Below are 25,405 nucleotides of genomic sequence, written 5' to 3'. Positions count from 1 at the left end.
TTTTTTTTAAATAAGTTTTATATTTACATTTAATTGTAATAAATTATCTTCATAATGTTATGGTATATTTATACAATTATACCTAACCTTTTGTTCACTTATGTTTTTCTCTCTAATTCCTGAGCATAATAACTGCTGAGCTATAATAATTTAAATATTGGAAGCAAAATAAAAAAGGTGGGTAAGTTGATGTCGCTCTGCTGTACCGTAGGTTACAAGTTGGTCACTTTAATGGATGGTGTTAAATTTGAATTCAATGATGTAATATCATTGTATAAGAAAAACGATTCTGAGCGAAAACGGTCAGACAGCCTATTTACTAATTATATTTGATGATATTATTGTGAATAAAGTAATTTATATATTTACCTTTTTTACGCAGAACCTTGTTTTGAATTTTAAATCCTTAACTATAAAAGTTTGACTACAAAATAATTATTAAATTTTAAGTTTGATAAATTTTGTCAAAATTCGAACTTTAAATGCTTATAATAAAATTGTGCCTATGTATTTTTAATAAATTTCAACTGCTATTGTAACAATATATCAGAAGTCTTGCATTAATTTTTCACGCTTTTTTAACCTACAAATAAAATTGTATTGATATTTATAAAAAAAAAAAACTAAAAAAATTAAAAACTGACAATTTCCGTTAACAGCTCAAAAAGAGTCAAATTATTTAAAAAAATGTATGGTGGATAGAAAATGTTAATATTATAAACATTCATAAAATTCGTAAAATTTTCATGTATCTACAGTTATACGTTTTTGAATAACAATAAAATAATAAAACCACTACATGAGCAATCGAGTGAATATCCAATATCGTAAAAATATGAATATCAAACGCTCATAAAAATTTAATTTGATTTGCTTGTAGACATTTATTTTTTGATAAAGGTAGACAAACTTATGAGGAATATTGTATTACATTTTCAAATCTTAGATTTAAAAACAAAAATTTTTATGAATTCTCAACTCAAAATAATTTGCTAATTTTTCAAATGTCATTGTAACAATATAGTAGTTGCCTTATGCCTTGTATTAAATTTTCAAGCTTTTTTAACCAACAAATAAAGTTTTATTGACATTCATAGAAAAAAAGGTGGATAAGTGGATGTCGCTCTGCTGTACAGTAGGTTACAAGTGGGTCACTGTAATGGATGGTGTTAAATTTGAATTCAATGATATAAAATCATTGTATAAGAAAAACGATTCTGAGCGAATACGGTCAGTCAGCCTATGATATAACCAAGTATATTTGATGATATTATTGTGAATAAAGTAATTTATATAATATAACCTATTTACGTGGAGCCTTGTTTTAAATTTTCAATCCTTAGCCATAAAAGTTAAACATTTTATACATTTTTAACTACAAAATAATTAATAAATTATAAATTTGATAAATGTTGTCAAAATTTGAACTTTAAATGCTTATAAAAAAAAAATTTAATATTTTTCAACTGCTATTAGAACGATATATCAGAAGCCTTATATTAAATTTTCACGCTTTTTTACCAGCTCAAAAAGAGTCAAAATATTTTCAAAATTTTATGGTGTATAAAAAATGCTAATATAAACATTCAGTGAAATTTTCAAGTATCTACAGTCATTCATTTTTCAATTACAATAAAATAAGAAAATTGTTACATGAGAAATCGAGTGAATATCAAATGTTGTAAAAATATAAATTTCAGACGCTCATAAAAATTTAATTTAAGTTTCCTGTAGACATTTTTTTTTGATAAAGGTAGAAATACTTATGATTAATCTTATATATTATTTTCAAATCTTAGATTTAAAAACAAAAATTTTTATGAATTCTCAACTCAAAATAATTTGCTAATTTTCGTAATTTTTCCGTATTTTGTCAAAATTTGAACTTTAAATGCTTATAAATAAAAACTGTGATTAAGGGTTTTAAATTTTTTTCATCTGCCTTTGAAACAATAACCTTGGAGCCTTCTATTAAATTTTCAAGCTTTTTTACTCAACAGATAAAATTGTATTGATATTTATAGAAAAAAAAACTAAAACAGCTCAAAAAGAGTCAAAATATTTTCAAAATTGTATAGTGTATAGAAAATACTAATGCTAATATAAACATTCAGTCAAAATTTCATGTCCCTACGGTCATTTGTTTTAGAGTTACACCAAAAACCAAAATCGATTTTCTCGAAAACAAATTTTGCGTAAAAATGGTCCTAAAAGGTGATGACAGACACAAAAAAAAAAATAAAAAATAAATAAAAAAAAAACACACATCATTGTAAAATCAATACATTCATCGCTTCGCTCAGAATCTAAAAGACTAATAAAATTGTAAACAGAAAATGTTCCTAAACAGTTCAAAATAAATCAAAATATTTTGAAAATTTGATCGTGTATAGAAAAAGCAATTAATATAAACGACCAATGAAAATGTCATGTATATACGTTAATTTGTTTCAAAATTACACCAAAATCGATTTTGTCAAAAACCGATTTTTCGTAGAAATTCCCGATTTTCCTTAATTTATATGTTGTTTTTCCCAGTGGTTTTGAAAACTATTGAAAATTTTATAATTTGACCACCCGAATGCACCAACTAGATTCAGTTTCCCATCGAACAATAGATACAGTTGAAGAAAATCGATGCAGTTTCACTGCCCCAAACCGTGATAACAGACACAAAAAAAAATTAAAAAAATACACATCATTGTAAAATCAATACATTCATCGCTCCACTCAGAATCTATAAAAAGAAATATACTTAACCCTTGGTAGGTATTATACATTTAAAATGGCATTCAACGTTTGTATATTGGCAAAAAACATACAAAAATGTTTAAATTACACAGATATACAATATTATACCTACATATAATATAGATACTATAGACTATAGTAATATGTCAACCACAGCACTCATTTTCCATTTATGATTTCCAATTAAAAATATTACAATTATTTTAGAAGCCCTACCAATTTCATTTTTAATATATTTAGTGAACAGTTAATGTGTTATAATATAATATGAATATTGAATATATGTAAATTATTTAATCACACAGAGCAAATGTCTAGTAGAAAATAAATTAAAAGAGTCGAAGTTCTGAATACTTATACAACGTACCTGTATTCCGGTATTCGTATATAATATTATATTATTATGCGTAAAATAAATAGACAATATATGTCATAAAATAATAAACGATCGAAACGCTACTCGAAATGAAAGCGGTTAAAGGAGAAAAAACGTACGATTTCACGATTTTATAATATTAAATAATTATTACGGTCGACGTTTTCTACCAGAAATATTACTTCAAATGAAAAATGACAAGAGATATTTTTTGTTGTATTTTAGATTTTGTTCCTTACGGTTTAAAGTTCGGAAAATGTAAGCCATTTTTGAGCTATTTATAGACATTTTAATTTTGGGAGTTTTTTTGTTGTAATTCGGTTACAAACATTCGTAAAAACTTGAAATTTGGGTTGTTTAGTTATATTGTCCATACCTAGACATGGTAAAATTTTCAAAATATTTAAGCGTCTTATGAGCTTTTTCTTTTATTTTATATTTTTTTTCATTTTTATGATATTTCCTAATTATAAAATTATAATTATATAATTTACCTATTTATATAAATCGTTCTTAAGCTGTTCTTAAAACGCTTTGTTTATCACCGTAGAAACGAATAAAATTAAATAAAAAAGATTCCCTCGTCCGCTCAGTATCGTTTTTTATCGAAGGCAATCATTGCATTCAAATCGAATACAGTAAAATACTAAAATTACACTATCCTGTCCGTTGCCCGAAGGGATGATAGACAAACATCCACCACCGAAATGACCTGACCTACTTTTTATTTATTAGATCCTATTAGGCTTTTTTATGTCAACGTTTTATTTTTATTACTTTTTTCGATATGTATAATCCCATTTCATCATGTGGAATATTGCAATAAAAATTATTTCTAAAAAAGTTTTTAAAAAAGTTATTTTATTAAAATAACTTTAAATTAAAGAATTGTATTACTTTATATTAAATTAAATGTAAGTATAATTTTTTGTCACGCCTGCACCGAAAGATTAGTTTTCAATAACAACTGAAGCATTGGAAAGTAATCTTTTTCCGTTCAGCAGGCTGTAAAGTGGGAATCCTCATAGTGCCAGGTGGTAAAGTGCAAATCTCCAAAAGTGCCGGGGGGTAAAACGGAAATCCCCAAAAGTGCTAGGCGCGCACATCACGCGTAATCCTTACACAACCAGACACTGAACTTTATATCACTCTCCTTACAAGACATTAACGTTTGGTTACATCTTATATTAATATTAAAACCTCCTTACATAATGCGCAAACATTTTTTTGTCACGCCTGCACCGAAATATTCAGGTATTGTTTCAATTAAATTGTTTGTAACTCAAAGCTAGCTTTAAAAATTAAATATAATAAAAAAGCCAATGCGATGCTCTAGATAATAATCGCACCTATAAATTCTATAAATGGTCCATTAACTCTAATTTTTAAACCAACTAAGCTAAACGTGATCTGCTTGGCTTGAAATGTGCTGGCCGCTTTCGCACTACGCACATGTGCTATGAATGGAAAGCTATGATGCAGGTCCATAATAAAATAACTGCTTTTAAACAATTCCTTAAATACACACGTATATTCATAAATATTCTTTATAACTGACTGAATAACAACCTAAAGGGTGGCATCCGAATAATAGATCCAATTATTAATTGAAAATATATCATTAGACCTTGTCAACTTTTTGCTTGACAATCTAGAGTTCACATGATTATTTCTGATTTTAAATGAAACTGACGGAATTTACTATGGCAAACTGATTGGTTAGTGGAAGAAAGGAAGTTAGCCTCCTATAAATATTATTAAGGTACTTACATCGTCTCTTTAGAAATTTTGATTCTGTGACAAATTTGTACGACCTTTAATAATATAAAAGATCAACGTTTTTGAATAACCGTTTTAAATAGTATGACGTCAGATGTCTGACATGAGAACGGCTATGTTTGGTCGTTACAATAACAATCTAAATGGCGTCCTAGCCTCGACACACACACACACACACGTTGAAGGACAGTGGTACAATCATAACAGTATATAAAAAGGGGGGCACTGGTATGATGGTACCACTGTCTTTCATCGTAACACGCGTGCGGAATTGTGTGTGTGTGTGTGTGTGTGTGTGTGTGTGTGTGTGTGTGTGTGTGTGTGTGTCGAGGCTAGGACGCCATTTAGATTGTTTTTGTAACGACCAAACATAGACGTTCTCATGCCAGACATCAATTCAGACGTCATACTATTTCAAACAGTTATTCAAAAACGTTGATCTATTATATTTTTAAAGGTTGTAATAATTTGGCACAGAATCGAAATTTCTAAAGAAGACGATGTAAGTACCTTAATAATATTTATAGGAGGCTAACTTCCTTTCTTCCACATATATTTTCAATAAATAATTGGATCTATTATTCGGATGCCACCCTTTAAGTTATTATTCAGTCAGTTAAAAAAAATATTTATGAATATACGTGTGTATTTCAGGAATTGTTTAAAAGCAGTTATTTTATTATGGACCTGCATCATAGCTTTCCATTCATTAGTGACGGCTTTCGAGATGGAAGGTAAGGAAATAAGTGGAGTAGTAGTAAACACTTGTGGAGGATTGCTTAAAACTATTGAAGTAGACTTTGTTTATATACGTTTTGAAAAAACCCAGCTACTCTTTGATGTGATCTACAAGACTCCATTAGGTATGTGACAATTTTAGTGTAAAACTAAAAAACCTACATTATACCTATACTTTATTGATTATTATAATGTAATTGAGTATTTTTTAGCTAAAACTGGACCACCAGTACATTTAAGAATAACTTATGATAGAACGCCGTGTAATGAACAGCATGAAATTCAAAAACTCAAACTCCCCGTAAAGGTATACCTAATTAATATTTTTAATTGTTAATATTAGTAAAATTTAATATTATTGATTTTAATTTTAGACTTGTTTATTTTCATCTAAATTTAACGTAAAAAATATAAAAAGTGAAAAATTGTCCATAAGATATCGATATATTAATATTTTTTTCACATTGTTACAACTTTTTTGGTCTGAATTAAATGTATGTTTTTACCAAGACATTAAACAACCACAAAATAAATAAATAAAAAATGTGGTTTCGGCTTTTCATTTGAACATATATATACTTACAAGACTGTTGGTTCAACCCCCTCCCCACTAGGAATTCTTTTGGATTATGTACACTTAGAAATAATTAAGTATTTATTTAAAAACTCTAACAATAAAGTTCTACGGTTTTCGATTTTTATAAGTGGGTACTCTTATGCAGGTATAGTAGGTGTCGAGTGTGTACCAGATGTGATAAATTATTAAATTCGATGATTTATCTCTCTGTACGAATAATGATTCTAAAGAATCTATGTTTTTTGATATTGCTTTTAAAGAAACTTATTTTCCCATTAATATTACGAAAGATTGGTTTAAATTTTCCCAAAACCGATGCATTCATTACATATTTGTTTAAAACAATCAAGAATCTTACATGCCTATAAAAAGTTCAAAAATAGTCAATATATTTTGAAAATTTTTTCTTGTATGGAAAATTGTCATATAAACATTTTATGAACATTTTTAGTATATACGAATATTTGTTTTTGAGTGAATATAAAATCAAAGCATTTTTACTCCACCAAACGGTGATGACAAACAGAACAAAAAGACACATCATTATGAAATCACTCCGCTCAGAATCTAAATATATATAACTAAATAACTATGTGGGTTTTTGAGGCTTTCAATTATATTATGGTACCATCAGAATTATATTATGAGTTTCAATTCAATGTACTATTTGTATTTAAAGATAACATACCTAGATAACTAAATTATTACTATACAAAAATTGATATTGTATGAATTAAATATTTACAGTTCCCAAAATAATGGAGTAATACAGTATCCAGATAGGCGTTAACAGTCAAGCAATTACAATTCAATCAATCACTGCAAGATCACAAAGAAAGGTCATGGAAATTATAAAATGTTTAAATAATTATTTACATTAACATATTTATTATGTTCAGTTTTAAACTTCTGTATTGCTAAGTAATATAATATTTGTTTTGGGTTATTTGAAAAATTGAAGTTACATTACTTTTCTTTTAGGTAAGAGTTGGCATTTTAATATTTGTTTGGTTAGGTCAATAACCGTCCTAATAAGTATAAAAATGTTGCACACTTCCCTCGATGGCTCTCCAACTATCATTTAATATTATTTTACAATTAATATCAAGCTATTAATTAATTCAGATGAATCAGATCAATATATACTTTACTTAACTTGTACTCTGCAGGGAAATTGTCTATAGATCGTATGGAACAATTTGTAAAAATTAAATGTTATATTATTGTGAACTGTAATTGAAAACTTGAAAATAATTTGCAACACTGAAAGAATAGTGATTTAAATCAATTGTTTCATTATATCATTTATAGTCATTATAAATAGGATTTTAAATTAATTTTTCTGTTTCAATCTTACATTATTCCTAATATTTTATAGTTTACTTTTATTTGCTTAAATTAATAATTTAAGTACCATTTCACCTTTGTTTTATTGTAAATCTGGTTTCAGTTTGACTTATGTCATTATTAAATACAAAATAATAGGTATGTAAATACTCGTTAGTATTGCATATTTTAACTACTTGATAAAATTTAGGTACCTACTTTACATTAAAAAAAAAATTAGGTAATACTTTTGAGATAAAATTTATTAATACAACATATTATAATATTTAACAACAAGGCACTTTGATCTTGAATTTTGTGTAGAAATCCATTTTACGTACAAAACGTTTAAAACAACAAGACACAATATTATAATTAATTATAACATTAAGAGGTTATTGACACTAATTTAATCATAACGATCTATAAATAGTTTATGATTATAATAGGTATTGATAAAAATACTAGCATTTCTTATAATAGGTACAATACTAAATTCCTGATTTTATATATTTTTTTTTTGTGGCTGCCCCAAGTAATCTTTGAAAGAGCGTATCTTGGTGCAGTTATTTAATTTAGATGAAAAACTCATTATAACATGCATTACACATACATAACATAACATACACTTACAACATTTAACATAGGAATGTGTCATTAAAATTGTACATAATTTATAACTATGTATAAGGTAAATAGATTAATAGATACAACTAAAAATGCGATTTTATAAATTGTAATTTTGAATATTCAACTTAAAACAAGTACGTAAGGTAATATCAAGTCAAATTAAAAAAATTACGCTATGTACATCTACTACCCTATGAAAATTAACATTATTATATTGAATAAAAAAACCGATGAATTAAAAAGATGGTGTTCCAAGTTACGCTTAAAATAAAAAAAGGTTGTAAATTTTTACCTTAATTAATACCTTTTTATAACAAACCTAGTTTCTTTATTTCCTTGTAAAAAATATGTAATATAATAATAAAATTTGGTATTATATTTGTTTGTTTTGATTAATACATAGTTAAATGTAATGTACAATATTTTAACCCCCGGACACAAATTGTGTTAGTATATTATACATAGGTACTGTACAAAAGCATAGAAAACCATTTTCATTGTATTATGTTATAATATAGGTACAATAAGTGTTTTAAACAGAACATCTTAATTGTTTGTATAGTTAAACTAATAAAAAGATACCATTATAAGTATTGACTAATTATAGTGACACCAAGAAATCTAACAAAGTCCATAAGCCTTGTAGGTGCAGTTGAACATAAGGTGCAGTTACAACTATAAGTAAACTTTTTTTCTCGACATTTAATATCTTGTATTTTAATTTGTCTTCCAAATGTACTTAATCTATGGTTATTGTATTATTATTTTTAATTGTAAAATATAAAATACTTAATATTCATTTTTCTAAGTTGTGTAAGCTTAAACAAGTATGTAATTATATAAAACATATTAAAGCATGCTGGACATTGTTAAACCTAGGTATTAAACAGCTCATTGGGCATTTTCAATTTTTCTACCAACTTTGAATGATTACTAATAGAGTTAAAATCCATTGTTACCCAGTCAACTGTAAAAACAAAAATAATGTAAGTAACATTCAAGTATGTGATAAAATATGTTTACTTGTATAATTTCTTATTATATTATGCTTAAGTATAAACATTGCTACAAGCAAATTAAACATTAATTTACAGTTTTTATGATTAAACTGGCATGTCCACATAGCAAATGAACATCCATAGTATGTACTTAAATGGTCCGAGTAGGATGGTCAGGACTATCCTCAGGACTGCCATAGCCCATAGAATGTCCAGATGTTCTTTTAATAAATCAAATATATTAGTACATACATACAACTCAATATAAACAAAATAATCTGTATAACTAAGAGTATATAAATTGTTTTTATTTTTCAGTGTATATAATTACTTTAATTTAATCGTGATTCAAACATTTAGTTTATTCAACACGATAAAAGTTTAATAAATTTAAGTCTGAAAAAGTTACTATTTATGATTAATACATTTAAGCCCCATTCATAAATAACCGATTGAAACTATAAGATTTGTAACTACTTAATCTTAATACTCAGTATAAATAAAAATGTATGAAAAAAAAAACGTAATAAATAATCTGTTTAGGTATAATTATTACGGTATTATAGTAACTAATGACAAAAACAATATTTAATTAAAAATGTTACTATGACAGTAATAGTTATACAATAAAATAACATTCATTTGATTAGTATAAGAGTATACAACAGCCTTACAATTATCACATAGTCAAAGTATATATTGTCACAGGGTAACAAATATTTAAATCATGTACATGAATTCATATTTTAAAAAAAATAATTATAATTTAGTATAAATGAACAGTCAGTCAAATAATATGGTAAACAAAAAATTTAAAAATAGATCACATAAATTATATATTTTTAAATTATGGTAATATGAATTCATAAATTAAAAAAAATAATAACAATTCAGTATTTTATAATTTGTATGTTCTTTACAAGGTACATCTACGACAACTTTAAATTTTTTTCCTAAAAAAAGTATTAATAATATTAATTGAAATTGCAAACAAAAATTAATGATCATACAAACTTTTATAATTATTTAACTTACATTCTCTACAATATTTTGCTGATTTTTGTTTAGTAAATCTTTCATTTGGATGCCGTAACCAGCTTTGTATTGGTTCTTGTATTTTTTTTTATTGTAACTTCTGCATTATTTTTTAACAAAACTTCTAAAAATAAAATGCTATGGTTACAAAGGTATATAATATTGAAAAATATGAGTGAACCAACTTACTAAAATTGCATATCGTTTTAATGAAGCAGATGCGAGTTTGGAAGTTTTCCCAAAAAACGTAATTTTTGTTGCCAGTTCATTGGATAATAGAAATCTCATAAGACTAAAAATGCTTTGTTTGTAGTCACTTGATATTAGTTTTGACATTTTTTTAACCCATGGAATTAATACATAAATCATAGTTGTTGATAATTAATTATAAATTATAGCAATTTAATAATACCAAATATTTATTTGCAATATTGTCAGTAGTCAGCTTTTCTTCGATTTCAAATAAACTAGTTTTGTTCCCAATAGGAAATTGTAAAATGAGTTTATCAAGTTCTAAATCATTTTCTAAATGATTATCAAAAAGAAGTTGTTTTAAAAGTTGGTTATTAGCATTTACAGACTTGTCTTTATAATTGAAATGTCACTTTTAAGTTGGGTAATAGATTTAATTAACCATATTTGGGATTCATAACTGTTAAATGGTCCTGAAATAAAATACAATTGTTTTTAATACCTGACTATTAAAATTTAATTAGGAATATACCATCATTATTTAAAATTATTTTGCAAACTGTTAACTTCTGCTATTGAAATGAAATCTGATGTATTATCATTGTTTTTTTAGAGCCTTATAAAATGATGATAATATAAATTACAAGCTAAACAAAATTATCAATTGAAATTCAAAATAATAAAAGTACCTGGTTCAATTTCAAAGGGTAACTGATTAATATCAAGACCAATATCTTCAAATAAATTTGGCGATAATAAAGACAATTGTGGAACATTGAGTTCCGAGTTTTTATATCTTAATAAAATCATATAAATTACTTAACTTAAACATAACTTGCATAAATTAAAAATATATTACTTGAATCCCTTGAGGTACTGAGTAAAGGTGAAATTGAATCATTAAAAGTACCAAGACATTTTTTAATTTTTTGGGATGGTGTACTGACTAATATTGACTCTATAATAGTTAAATATTGAAATTAAATAACTGTAACATCATTAATAACTACTAAATATTGTATGTTACCTAAATTAATTAAACGTTTTTGAGATGAAACAACTGGAGAACATACTTGGTAGGCTGGTTTCTGAATTGATGTATATTTTTTTTTTACCTATGAATAGTTTTGTCATTTCTGTAGTATTATATTATATAAAATTGTTTTTTAAACAAACGCTTTTCCACACAACTATTTATCTGGGTAGATGCATATATTTTTTCTTTTGTTAACCCTAGGTTACACGCATTAAAAATATTCACGAGATTCCACGCACACGGTGTTTTTGACCGTGTATTGAAATATTTCCATTAAAACTCGATAAATTGAAATAATAATTATTTTATTGATTTTATTTTAAATAAATAAATATTTTCAAATGATTTAATTGATACATAATATAAAAAAATTAAACTTTTATTTAAATTGTATTACATATTAGATTATTAAGTAAAATTATTTAACTTTTTACATTAATAACAATTAAAATATATGAAATGCATGACAGACCTGTTTTTTTTAAATATCTTGTGACATCCCAAGTAGTTGTGGGTGTGTTTGGAATTTCCGTTGATATAACAGCACGGTCATACAATTTGAAATTTTTATAATTAGGAAAGAAACTAGCAATATACAACAGTTATTTTTTGAGTTATTTGATATTAATGTAAATTGACGTCCCGGGAAGAATTTTGCTATGTGGGTGTAACCAGGATTCTGTTTAAGATTCCGTTTTATTTCTTTTATTTAAATAATACATGTAGGGTGCTCTTTATTAACTTTCTCACAATGACCTCATTACACAATAAAGTCCAATAAGTACTTAACAAATAAAAATAATTTTGATTCATCAATAAAATATACAAAATGCCGTCCCACTTAAGATATCATTAATTCAAGAATGTATAACCATCATTAGATGATAAATATCCTTGAATTAAAATCAAATATACCAGACAATATTGTTATAATATATCAATTGAACAAGCATGATACACTCTGCATTCAGTACTAGGATCAGTCTTAAAATGCAAGCTGTCAACTGTTGTAAATCTATGGTATATTTAATCTATGATTGTTCTGAGTTCTAGACTTCGGACTGGCAATCATACAAATCAATACAATTTATATTAATATTATATAAGCTGTGTAGATGTGCATAATTGGTGTGGTTACATTTTGTACATTAATTGTGACAAATCAACTGTTAAACTAAAATTAAATTAAATAAATAAATAAAAACATATTAAAATAATAAATTAAATTCTGAAAAACGATATACAATTCAATACCATTTGTTCTACAGTAGTCAAGTAAAGTATTTGCTTAAAACTAAATGTATTCAAATACTTTCTCAAAGTATTTATGATCAAATACTAATGTTCAAATACTTATTTTTAGTTTATATTATATTTTCTATTTTAATTTCTATCATGTTCAATAAATATAAAAATTGATAGCAATGTTATATAATATAATAATATGTTTTTTTAACTGAGTATTCAAATACGCATTTTAAGTACTTTTAAGAATCTATATCTGTATTTAAATACTTTTAAAAAGTATCTTTTACCCTGCACATATTTTACCTGTTCTACTGGCATAATAGACACAGAAAATCACTCATAGTCATCAATCCTATCTCCTTCGGGGATGCAATTTATGGCAATCCATCTACAACACCGTGTGCATGACACCCATTCCACAACACTTTGGTCTCCCTCGCATCGGTGTCTGTTTGATAAGGTGTTGCAGTAAAGGCACATATAGGTAATTTCCTCAGATTTTTCCAAAAGAAATTTTTTTAGATAATTTCTGTACTCCACATGATTGAAATGAGGATTAAAATCTGATTTACTTATGATAGTATACACATAATATATTACAAAAACTCCACAGTTATATCCATTTGTCTGAAATGGTATATTTTCCTCAGAACATGATATTAAATTTAATAATGGAAAATGTTTTTTGTCACCGTAGATACAATTTTTTTTCATTTCTGTGTACAAGTGTTTGAAACGGTTTTCATGTATTCTTTTATCTACATCAATTAGTTTTATGAGATCCCGGATCCTACATTCATTAGTGTTAAAATCAACAATGGCAACAATCCAATGTTTTTTGTTAATATGCCATGGTTAAATAACTATACCAGGGGTGGCGAACCTTTTTTGGGTCAAGTGCCAAAATTTAAAATCAAGTTTTTTGAAATATGTTTGCGTGCCACCAACAAAAAAAATGAATTTTACTAGGTAAGATGAAAAGAAAAAGCATGCAATAATTACACACATTTTATTAGGTATATACTATATAATTTAATAAATAAATAATAAATAAATAGTATATATGTAAAGTTTTATTTCATTTATTAATGTGATTTCTGATGTTGGTTTTTAGAAGACGACATTTTAATATCTGGAGTATAGTTGGTAGTTTTCAGTGAAACACAAGCAGCACTAGTTTCATCGATTAATGTATTTCTCTGCTTCGTTTTTATTAAATTCATTATGGAGAATAAACTTTCACAAGCATAAGTTGACGAAAAAATCGATAGGATAGAATGAGCAACTTTTTTTAATGTATTAAATATGTTTGGAAACGGATTCCAGACTTTAAGAATTTCAGTATCTGCATTTTTTTACTATGTTTGCTTGAAGTCGGTTGATTTCTATTTCTTCGATTAGTTGTCTTAAGTCAATGAATTTTTGTTTCCACGTATTACAGGATTGAAGATCAATTAACTCAAATTCAAATGTACTTATTTATATTCATCCATTCAAAATAATGTAAATCTAATTCATCGTAATTGCAAGTATCAGGGCATTTGAGGAACTTAATATTACATTCAAACTTTTTAAAATCTATAAACTTGTTATTGAACTGCTGAATTGTTAATTTTATGATACTTAAAAATTGTTTATATTTTCATCTAATTTAGAATTTTTCGTTGATTTCAACCGGTCGCAACCGGTCGCGGTATCTATAAATTTAAAATAAACTTCGTAATCGAATGTTGAGTACTTTGTACTTCTATCGTAGCAATATAAGAGTACAAAAATCATAAATATTATTTATTATAACATTTATAAACACATTTTATTACAAACTTATAAATTTAATTCTTAAAATTTCTCATACTAAAGTTTTAAAATATAATATTTTTTTTTAAGATGAATAATATTTGCGTGCCACTTAAATTTGGTCAACGTGCCACTTCTGGCACGCGTGCCATAGGTTCGCCACCCCTGAACTATACCGTTCTCTTCAATGACAATCTTTCGATCCATATCTTCACCGACATCTCTTTTTGCCAACAAGGAGCTCACTAATTCGCATGTCAAAACTTCAACATTTTGCAGATCGCTACTATGTCATGTGACGAGCTGATCATTTCTACTATTGGACAGGTAATGCTAAATTTCCCTGGTAGTGGAGCGTTCACCACTACAGCATAATACAGTACTCTTTTGTTATTGTCGCTAGCTTTTCTTACTACAGAACCCGTAGCATTCCAAATAACCAATTATCATTCCTTTGCATTTAGATTTCAATTTTGTAAGTAGATTCAACTGTTCATAACTATAACAATGTACATATGAAGGTAAACCAACATGTTTTATATAATTACTATTTTCAGAATACATCAACAACATGTCTACCATATCGTCTCTGTCATAGGCATCAGCACTTATTGCTTCCGATCGAATTCGTCTTAGTACGTCGACCGACTTAACATTTTGATTGTTACCTTAGGCATGCTTGCTCGGCAAAGCAGATTTTACCGCTTCATCGTCGTAAGTAAATACTTTCGTCTTTTTCAACGTTCCTCTGACCAAGTCTCTTTCTATACCTCCGACATGTTTTGTTAGCGCATAATCAGGATTATAGTAGTAATGTAAGCTGGTACTCCACACATTGATCAAAACATACCTGCTGTTTATTTGAGGTTCAACAATAAGCTTAAAACTTTTGTATCCAGGGTGACTGCAGTACATATAGATATGGCAGTACGAGCTTTCAGGATAGTTTACCGACCTTACGTTGATAACACACGTGTCTATGGACAATTTTTTACAAGTAATTTAATACAAAATCATGTGTGTCAATTGAAATTAAAATTTAATTTTTATTCCAAAATCGGTAGTTTTTTTTTACACATAATGACTTTATTATAATGTAAAAAAATTAACATCAAACAATTAGTTATTATATTATTAGTATATTATAAGTATTTTGTACTTGATGCATTTAAAGATTTTTTCCTAAAACTTTTATACAACACTCTTTAGGTGAATTCAGCTTATATTATGTAAAATGCAATGTGGTGTACCAATTTTATTTTGCATTTATTGCATTTTTTCAGTAATTTTTGGTTAAAACGTAATTTTTTTGTATTTTTCTACTTTTTGTAGATATAGTTGCAATTTTCCTAATTAAAAGTCACACTTTTTTTACTATACTACACTCAATATCAAAACAAAATTATTTACCGTCCAGAAGCAAATTTTGCATATTAAATAAATTGTTGGAGAAAAACCAAGAACGGAGTACAAGTAACCAAGGCTGGGCATTAGCAATTTAAAAAGTTAAAGATAAGTTACTTTTAACTAAGTTAGCTACTTTTATGTCCATGTTATTCAGTAATTTATGAGTCAATTTATTGTATCGTCATGTTAAGTTAATTTTATTCCTAAGCCACAGATGAAAAATATATTCAATTTAGTAAAATTATTTTTATATAAAAAAAAAATAATAATAATCTGAATCATTAAATTTATGTATGTATATTTATTAAATTAATAATTAATAATATTTAATATATTGAAATATCGTTCTCAATCTTGTTTTTATATTGCTTTCTGTGGAGCTGTGTAAACAATTAATTATATTCTAATAATGAATTTGATTATTATAATATTAAATATAATTGTGGACCATTACGTAAAAAAATACATTAAAAAAATTTATTATTTTGTTTAGATTCAATCTTTGATAAATACCTACAGTAATTAATTTTAATACATACATTTATTTAAACATTTTAAGACATTTATTGAATTATTACTATGTTATTTGTTGGCTTTAAAAATGTACCTTAGTATAGGTACATAATTTTGCCCAGCCTTGTAAGTAACATTATTCATGTAATTGCTAAACCGTCATGTGTCATTATCAACTAATATTCCATTGAAAAAAATACAGAGTGAAACATTTAGAAATTGTCAACTTTAAGAAAATGTCATGTTTTTCAGTGCTACCAGGAAATTATCTACAAAATCAGATCTTACGTAGAAATTATGATTCCCAGAAAATGTAATGGACATTTTTTGAAAATGTTATTTCTAGATCATCAAGTTCCGTGTCTTATTACTAAGCTTAATTAGTTTGGAATTTTCCTCAAACTGTATTTTTATATTTTGGTTTTTTTTACCGATTACTGTTAGAAGGAATGTTAGCAATTAATTTTGTATAAAAAAAAACACACATCATTTTAAAATTTCATACATCCATCGCTTCGCTCAGAATCTAAAAAACAGAACAATTTCGACGGGAGCTTACGTTACCCCGTGATATAGATGTGTATAAACACGCAACACTATACCATTGTGATAAATATAAATATAGTAAATAATAGTATTTCTTTATGGAACCAAATAAGGGGCCGTCGATCCTGTGGACACGATCGGACAATTACCGACAAAATAATACGTATATAATAATAATACAGTATTCACAATTTGTGCAAATACTAACAAAAAGCCGGCCAAGGCATACAAATAAACACATACATTGTATATTATCCAATGGAGGTCTACGCGCCTCCGCAGCGTTTCCCCTTAATTTTGCGCGTCGGCGAAGCTCACAGCGGGAGGGATTTCTTGGTGTATTACCCCATGGTATAGTATAAGATGTGTACATTTTATTCAGAACAAAAAAAAAATGTCACACGCAAGATAGAGCACACGGCAATAACAAAATTAAACTTAGCCGGCGTATAGTGGACTACTAGTTAAAATATATCATAAGGCTAAAGGCCAAGTGTGCGATCGCATCGTCACGGTAAACCATATAATACAGTAAAGTGGTGGGAGGTTTCGGATATTGTTCCCAAGTCCGCGCGCACGCACCGTGCAGCGAGAACACAAGACCGGGCAAGTAGATCACAACATCGGTATAATGCACACGCTCATAAAAATTTAATTTGACTTTCTTATGGACATTTTCTTTTTTGATAAATGAAGATAACCTTATAAGGAATCTTGTATTACGTTTTAAAATCTTAAATTCAAAAAGAAAATTTTTTAGGAATTTCTGATCAAAATAATTTGCACATTTTCGTGATTTATACGCCTTTTGTCAAAATTTGAACTACAAATGCTTATAAAAACATTGTTAGTATGGATTTTTAATATTTTGCAAATGTCATTGTAACAATATATTAAGTGCCTTGTATTAAACTTCCAAGCTTCTTTATTCAGTAAACAAAATTTTATTGGCGTTAATACAAAAACTAAAAAAGTTGGAAAATGTCAAGTATTTGTTTTAGAATTACACCAAAAACCAAAATCGATTTTGTCAAAAACCGATTTTGCGTAAAATTTCCTGGTTTTCCTTAATTTATTAAAACAATTGAAATAAAAACTAAAAAAAGTGGGTAAGTGGGTGTCACTCTGGCAAGTAGGAGTTAAATTTGAATTCAATGATACAATATTATGTGGAATTCTTATTAAATTTGTAATTTGTTAAATTTACTCAAAATTTGAACTTTAAATGCTTTTAAAAATTTAATTAGACTTTCTTGTAGAATATTTTTGTTTGAAAAAGGTAGACAAACTTATATTCTTACAGACGGTTTTTGTCGATTGAATGTTTTTTTTCTCCAGGAGACAGTTTATTGTCGACGAAGATCGAAAAGATACATCTGTAGTCGGTTTCACTATTAGCCATTTATACTTTATACTTTAAAATTATATAATTATATAAAAATATTATTACTAATTATTAGTACCTACTAAGTATTTACCAAGAAAATTGTTATCAATAATTATCATTATTGTTTATCGTCGACGACGATCGATGACGGTATGAGATATGGATATCCAAATACATATAGCTTTAAATTAATATAATATATCAGCGTTTCTCAAAGTGTGGGTCGTCAGTCAATTTTTGGTGGGTCGCGAACATTTTTTTGAATTATATAGATTCCAAGAAATGTATGTTAAATTAATATTAACTTTATTATTATATTATTAAATATACTTAAATTATTGTAGTAATGTATTATTATTATATAATTATATATTATTCATAAAGTATGCGTGTAAATTACGTGGGTAATAAATACTAATTCGTTGTATATTTATTTATTAATTCATCACTATCGGAAGAATTCCTCGATAAAATACGATAAGTCGCAGCTCGACAACGACGAATATCAGTCGTTGTTCATTCAATATTAGTCATTAAGTTGTACCAGCGCTGGGTAGTTGTTATATTATTTACCGTTAGTGCGTTCGTTTTGGTGCTATTTCTGCGACAAATTAAAAACAAAAATGTGATGATGGATAAATGGTTAACGAATAAGCGAACATTTGAAACCAATGAAGATGAACCTTCAACATCGAGAATTTGAATTTAAAACGAAAAAAAGTGACGAGAAAGTACGATTCAGAATACCTAAAAATTGGTTTTTCTTGGAATGAGGATAATGATGATCCACGACCACAATGTATTATTTGTTATGAAATACTTGCAAACGAGAGTATGCATCCTAATAAATTACGTCGACACATTGAGACCAAGCATCTTGATCTGAAAGATAAGCCACTCTAAAAAATTCTTTTTACTATTTAGTAAAAAGAATTTTTTTTTTGTATTTAAGATGATCTCAAATACTTCTGAAAAGTATTGAGTATCACTCAAACACTTTACTATTTATAGTATTTGGGTGGTATTTAAATACTTTATTTTAAGAGTATTTGAGTAATTACTTAAATACTTTTAAAAAATATTTTTTACAACACTGCAAGTGGGTCAATGTATAAGGATTGTATCAAACTTAAATTCAATGATATAATATTATCATAGTATAAGATAAACGATTTTGAGCGAAGACGTCAGTCGGGATATTTTATATTGTTATTATTGTTTATTATAGTTTGTAAGTTTAATTGATATTATATTATTATTTTTTGTTTGTTTCTATTGTGATATACAATGCTCTAGAAATTAAGATCAAATTTGTATGGGTTTTTCGTAATTTGTCGGTGGTTTTTGCAGTTTTTATTTGTATTATGGTATAAATAGTTATGTTTTTATTTATTTATGTAACCTTTATAAATATTATTTATTTTCAACATGGTTATCATAATATATTAATATATTCATTTATCTGCAGGATATGGTCAGCAAATAACAATATATAAATAGTAATAAAAAAAAAGTGACAATCGATATATAGAGCCTATAGAGTTAAATAAAATTAAAACAATTTTATGTATTTATATCATTATAGTTGATTAAAAATGTATTATTAAGTTTTGACCATGTACCATATAATATTTTCACAAAAACAAATCAAAGCTCGTATATCAAATAAATTTAAAAAAATAAAGAAGAGCGGAAAATTTTGTTTGCCCGAAGCGGCTTAGTTCTCAATGCGGCCCTGTCTACAGCACTAACAGCAACAGCTGCAGACAGCAGTCAGATAATCTGTATTTAAATAATATATTATTTAATAAAAAAAAGATTATTGTTATTTTTGTGATTTGTCGAGTATTTGAAAAAAATATGTAGGGGTGAGTGGGACAGATTTGAATGCGGAGTACATTTGAATTTGTCTAATATAATTTGTTACAGATTGTTTACATTAATAAAAATAATAAACTAAGTTGGTGACAATGTTTTGTATACCATATGTGATTATCAGGCATTTTTGAAAAATTTTGTGATAAACAAAAATGATAATGTGATTTTCTGGCTTTTTTAAAAAAAAATTGTTGTTTCCATAAGAACTTTTTAGAAACTAAAATTCAAAATCATAAGTTTATAATTAAACATACCTATTTAAAATAATTTTTGTCTAGTAATATAAATAATGTACATACATTATTTATAATTATTACAACTTATATTACGATTATTATTGACTATTTTAGCATGGGGTAGATTTGAATCTTCATTAATAGGGTAGATAATAGGGTATAATATAGGTTCCTCCTTCTTGAAATACCTAAGACACATATTTAAATCTACCCCCTGCACGGTCAAATGTACCCCATGGGTGGGGTAAATTTGAATAAAAATATACTTAATTTTATAATGAGAAATTAAATTGGTTATTTAATATATATGGTTGTTATGAGTCAAATAGTATTCACAACCATCTAGACTACAGATTGTAATTATCAAATATAAAATTTGTCAAAAATTAAAAAATTAAAAATATTAAATGTAAATTTCATTCAAATCTACCCTACTCCCCCTTCATTATGGCTTACGTATTATACCTACCCACTTGTAAGGTTTTAATCAATATAAAATTTATGCTTAATCAGTTATGACTTATCATGAATATAAGAGTGTTCAATATTTGAACCTAAGTAAAATGACAGTGAAAATCTTACTCGAGGTAAAACTTTTTATTATTTTAATGTTTATACTTTATGTATATTAAAAATATTAAAACGTTGAGTCATACGTAATTATCTAGCCATATCTTTGAGAGTCACAAATGCTGTTAATGTATGTTATTTTATGTTATATACTGCTATGAAATAGTACTAAGTATTGTATTAACTATTAAGATATTAAAGATGTAATAAAAAACAAATTATTAAATATTGATTGGATCAAAAGATATTCCATTTGTCATGTCTTCCTATACACCCTATTTTGTACACAATACATTACTAATATGAGTGAATTAACATTACGTAGAAAGAAATGGATAATCATGAAAAAATGTTTGAAACATAAACTTTTTATACCAAAATATTATACTGCAATACAAATTACTATTACATACCATACAATATCATAATCAGGGCTTGCAAACGTTATAATAACGTTATGATTATAACGTTATATTTGACAAATAACGATTGAAATTTGTAAACGTAATTATAACGGAAAACGATAATCAAAAATAATTAAATACCGCAAAACAAAACATAACGATTAACAATATATATAATATATCATTAAACAAAAAATATCGCAAAACGTAATTTATAGAATATCATTACGAAAAATAACGCAAAACAAAATTATTTGAAAATTTAAAATTCATTTATTTAAAGGTATTTAAGGTATATTGGTTTCGTAGAAATATATTTTATTTCATGCTATTTATTTGTGTCTTAGAAAAAAATCTAAGAATTTATTATATTATATTCCGTATCTGGGACATTACCTACCCTCATTTTTTTGGAGTTATTGATAACTTTTAAACTGAATTGTCAATAGCTAATACCTAGTATAATAATAATAATAATAATTATTATTATTATTAATAATGATTAATAATGCCCCGATAATTGCGCTGTAGAAGTATAGAGTATAGACTTATTTTGTATTCACTATTCACTGTGTACTTTGTCTACTCGGTAGTCTGTACTACTGCGATCCTCTTAGTATACTGTTATTAAAACATCCGTTTTATTTATATTACCTAGCGAAATATTAAAACAAAAACGCTATCATGGGTAGTATCATATATATACTTGAATACATTACTATTTACTTACATATTGGTGTTAGTATTTATTCCATTATTTGTGTATATAGTAATAGGAATACTATAATATTATAGTCTATACTCAATATTTCTATAATTTATTAGGCAATTGTAGCAAGGTATAAATACATTTCAGGTAATGTATTTCATGTACATTTCAGGTATATGTCAAACTAATCAGTGCAAATGTGTAAAACATAAATTACTGTCTAATTTTAAATGATATTTACATAATATGAAATGTTGTAAAAATGACTATATAATTCTAACACTTATAAAACTATAAATAAATAATAATGATTGATGATCAATAAGGTATAATTGTATAATACATTTAAAACATTAAAACAATAATAATTAATGGTTTTATTTTTGCTATTATAGGTAATATAATGTGTAGTGATTTTATATAATTCCTAGGTAATTTATTAAATTAAAATATTAAATAATAATTGGTATAGTATAGGTACCAACGTAATTATATAAAATACCTAGGTGTTTGGTACATAGAATACCATTTATACCAATATTGAATATTAATAAAATAATAAATTATAATTTTCTGGTTACGATGTTGAAAAAAATTAAGTTGTAAATTATTTACTGGATTGTTGGAAAATGTTGGGTAAAATAACGTTTTTATTCTTAATAATGATAAATTCAAAACTTGGATAACGTTTTAATTCTGAATAACAATAAACGCAAAAATTGTGTAACGTTTTAATTCTGAATAACGATAAACGCAAAAATTGTGTAACGTTTTAATTCTGAATAACGATAAACGAAAAAATTGTGTAACGTTTTAATTGTAAATAACGTAAAACGGAATTTTTTTTTCAAATGCAAGCCCTGATCATAATATACATTAACATAATTTAGGACTTGCAAATAGATCGCTTGATAATAACGGATACAGACAATGCTTGTTTATTATTCTCCGATACATCATGGAAATGTGTATATACTAAAGAATCTACTGGGCTATACCAATTCTTTCAAATTCATTCATTTTTTTGTACTTTTGTATAGTATTACACTAATATCTACTCTGAAAATAAATTAACCTTATTTTCACTAGAATATTTAAAGAAAATATGTAGATGATTTAGTAAGAAGTTTACTGAGACGCAATATAATAGTTAACTAAAACCATTTTATTCAAACATTCACAGAATCAAAAAAAATATTATATAAAATACTTAATACATGTTCGTTCATGTATTATATTTTATAAATTAATATGAATATAATATACAACAACCAACAATGAAACCATATTGTAATCTAATCAGTTCTCAAATGTGGTGACCCATCGACGACTACTGAACCATAAATTACCTCAACACTTGTTGACAATGTATCCAAGGTCCACGTGTTGGTTTTGGGGTCGTATATTTCAATAGAGTCCAACCAAACGAGTAGTTCCGTTAAATCCGCCCATAACATACAATAAACCATTAAATGTGACAACTCCTATATTGAAAATTCAATTTAATTTCAATAAGTTTATTAGAAAGATTATTATAGTTACTTGGATCGGAACGGCACCGTTGCATATCAGCAATTGAAGACCATATTTTAGTAATTGGTGTATAGGCCTCAACACTTTTAAGATACACTGAATTATCATATTCCTGACAGTCACTACCAATAGCGTATATTACATCGCCTAAGATTACTATACCAGGGCCTCGGCGATTTGTAGACTTTTGCGTGACTGGTATCCATATGTTAAGGGTGGGATCATAACATTCAACAGATTTCAAAGCAAATGGGTATTTATAACCACCTACCTATAGAGTTTAAATAAATTAAATGTAAGAATTAAAAACTAATAATTTAAAAAAAAAAATTTTACCACTTATAAAAGATTATTGAGTACTGCAACACCGAGGTTCATTCTCCCAGTAGACATATTGTCGCCATTCTTGAACACACACGTCAAAAACCTCTGCACTATTCAACTGAGAATCACCAATAATGTCTCCGCCTACCTAGCATTGAATAATAATATTTATTGAAATAACACAAAATTGGTAATGAGTTAGGGAACCTAACCTATTGGTATACTTACAGCATAAATACGATCATTTAATACGCCAACTCCGTAAAAACTTCGATCGACTAACATGTCAACTGTTGGTTTCAATTGAAGTGATTGTGAAGATAAATCAAGCATTGCAATGGATATTAAATTAATGTACTTATTACCCAAGGCAAAAACTAAATGATCCTTTATTAAGACTAGAGCACATAATTCAAACTTCATATTCATTTTTATTGTCTTATGCAATAGTTTGATTGCTGGATCATACCAGCTAGTGTAACTATGTCCTATTCCTGATGAATTACAAATGGCAAGAAGAAACTGCAAAAAAATAAGTAAACAGAATAATATTGAAAAGATAATTTGAAATCTGAATTCAATAATACTTAAGTCCAGTCAGTCTAGGTGAATTACAAATTGTTTGTGGCATAGTAATGTGCCGATGTTTCTTTACAATATGGAAATTTGAAGCTTCATTAACAAAATCTTTACCTAAAAAATTTATAATTATTATATAATATTATAAATTTACAGTAAAAGCATAATGGCGAAAAAAAAACATACATTTAGAATTATTTTTAATAAGAGGATTCTCGTCTACTTTTAGTGATATATACTCTTGGGGTAATTAAAGAAAACTTACAAAAAATGTATTTTTATGTATTCTTCAGAACTTGATAACAACTCCATACAGTTATAAAAGTCAGCAAATTCTTTGATTTTATATTGGCATTAGTATAACTGCCTTATATATCATACTGTAGCAGTATAGCCTAGCAATCAGCAATCAAGCTGTAAAATTAAATATTTAATTTAATAAACTGCCAACAACTTATACATAATGCAAAAATGTACAAAATATTTAGGTAAATTATCTACTCAAACGAAAGCCCATCTGTAATTAGTATTTTTGAATCATTTGATTCTATTATTTTCATTACAAACAGATAAATAAACTTCCCATATTATATAATTAAATAAAATTATTAATTTTAGTAGCCATACTTTTTCTTCAAACGAAACATTAATGTCATTACAAGAGATTAGATTAATCATTTCTTCGGAAGACAAAGATAGAAACTCATCTGTTTCAATAAATTTTCTGTAAAGCGTGAGTTATCATAATGTATACAATTCACTGATAGTGTAAAATTAAAGAAAACTTACAAAATGTATTCTTCAGAACTTGACAACAACTCCATACAGTTATAAAA

At 26.5% G+C, this 25,405-nt stretch overlaps 1 protein-coding gene, 1 long non-coding RNA gene and 1 pseudogene across 5 annotated transcripts; 1 reads left to right on the top strand and 2 right to left on the bottom strand.

Moving 5' to 3' along the window:
• The first annotated feature begins 5,212 nt into the window (after positions 1 to 5,212).
• LOC132933729 (uncharacterized) lies at positions 5,213 to 7,167 on the top strand. Its single transcript, XM_061000010.1, has 4 exons — positions 5,213 to 5,408; positions 5,561 to 5,769; positions 5,857 to 5,951; positions 6,969 to 7,167. Coding segments are annotated over exons 1-4 (318 nt in total). The 5' UTR covers positions 5,213 to 5,406; the 3' UTR covers positions 6,981 to 7,167.
• Positions 7,168 to 9,152: 1,985 nt separating this feature from the next.
• Positions 9,153 to 16,048, bottom strand: LOC132933732 (uncharacterized). 4 transcript variants are annotated; one of them, XR_009662932.1, is made up of 6 exons: positions 12,990 to 16,048; positions 11,430 to 11,517; positions 10,623 to 11,360; positions 10,400 to 10,526; positions 10,211 to 10,334; positions 9,153 to 10,128 (listed from the first exon to the last, which is right to left on the bottom strand). It is a non-coding gene; the product is annotated as an uncharacterized LOC132933732 (long non-coding RNA). The 4 variants fall into 4 exon arrangements; XR_009662931.1 differs by having other exon boundaries at positions 10,623 to 11,517; XR_009662930.1 differs by lacking the exon at positions 12,990 to 16,048 and having other exon boundaries at positions 11,430 to 12,586.
• Positions 16,049 to 23,277: 7,229 nt separating this feature from the next.
• Positions 23,278 to 25,393, bottom strand: LOC132953575 (ring canal kelch homolog; annotated as a pseudogene).
• Positions 25,394 to 25,405: the final 12 nt, after the last annotated feature.

Source organism: Metopolophium dirhodum, chromosome 1 (genome assembly GCF_019925205.1).
Source record: "Metopolophium dirhodum isolate CAU chromosome 1, ASM1992520v1, whole genome shotgun sequence".
In the NCBI taxonomy this organism is placed as follows: Eukaryota; Metazoa; Arthropoda; class Insecta; order Hemiptera; family Aphididae; genus Metopolophium; species Metopolophium dirhodum.
Note: the sequence above shows the minus strand (reverse complement) of the source record. Positions and strands in the feature narration are given on the sequence as shown.

Bases quoted from the DNA above. Each gene is read 5' to 3' on its own strand.
- LOC132933729 (XM_061000010.1), top strand. The intron at 5,770-5,856 runs GTATGTGACAAT...AGTATTTTTTAG, and splicing joins GATCTACAAGACTCCATTAG to CTAAAACTGGACCACCAGTA.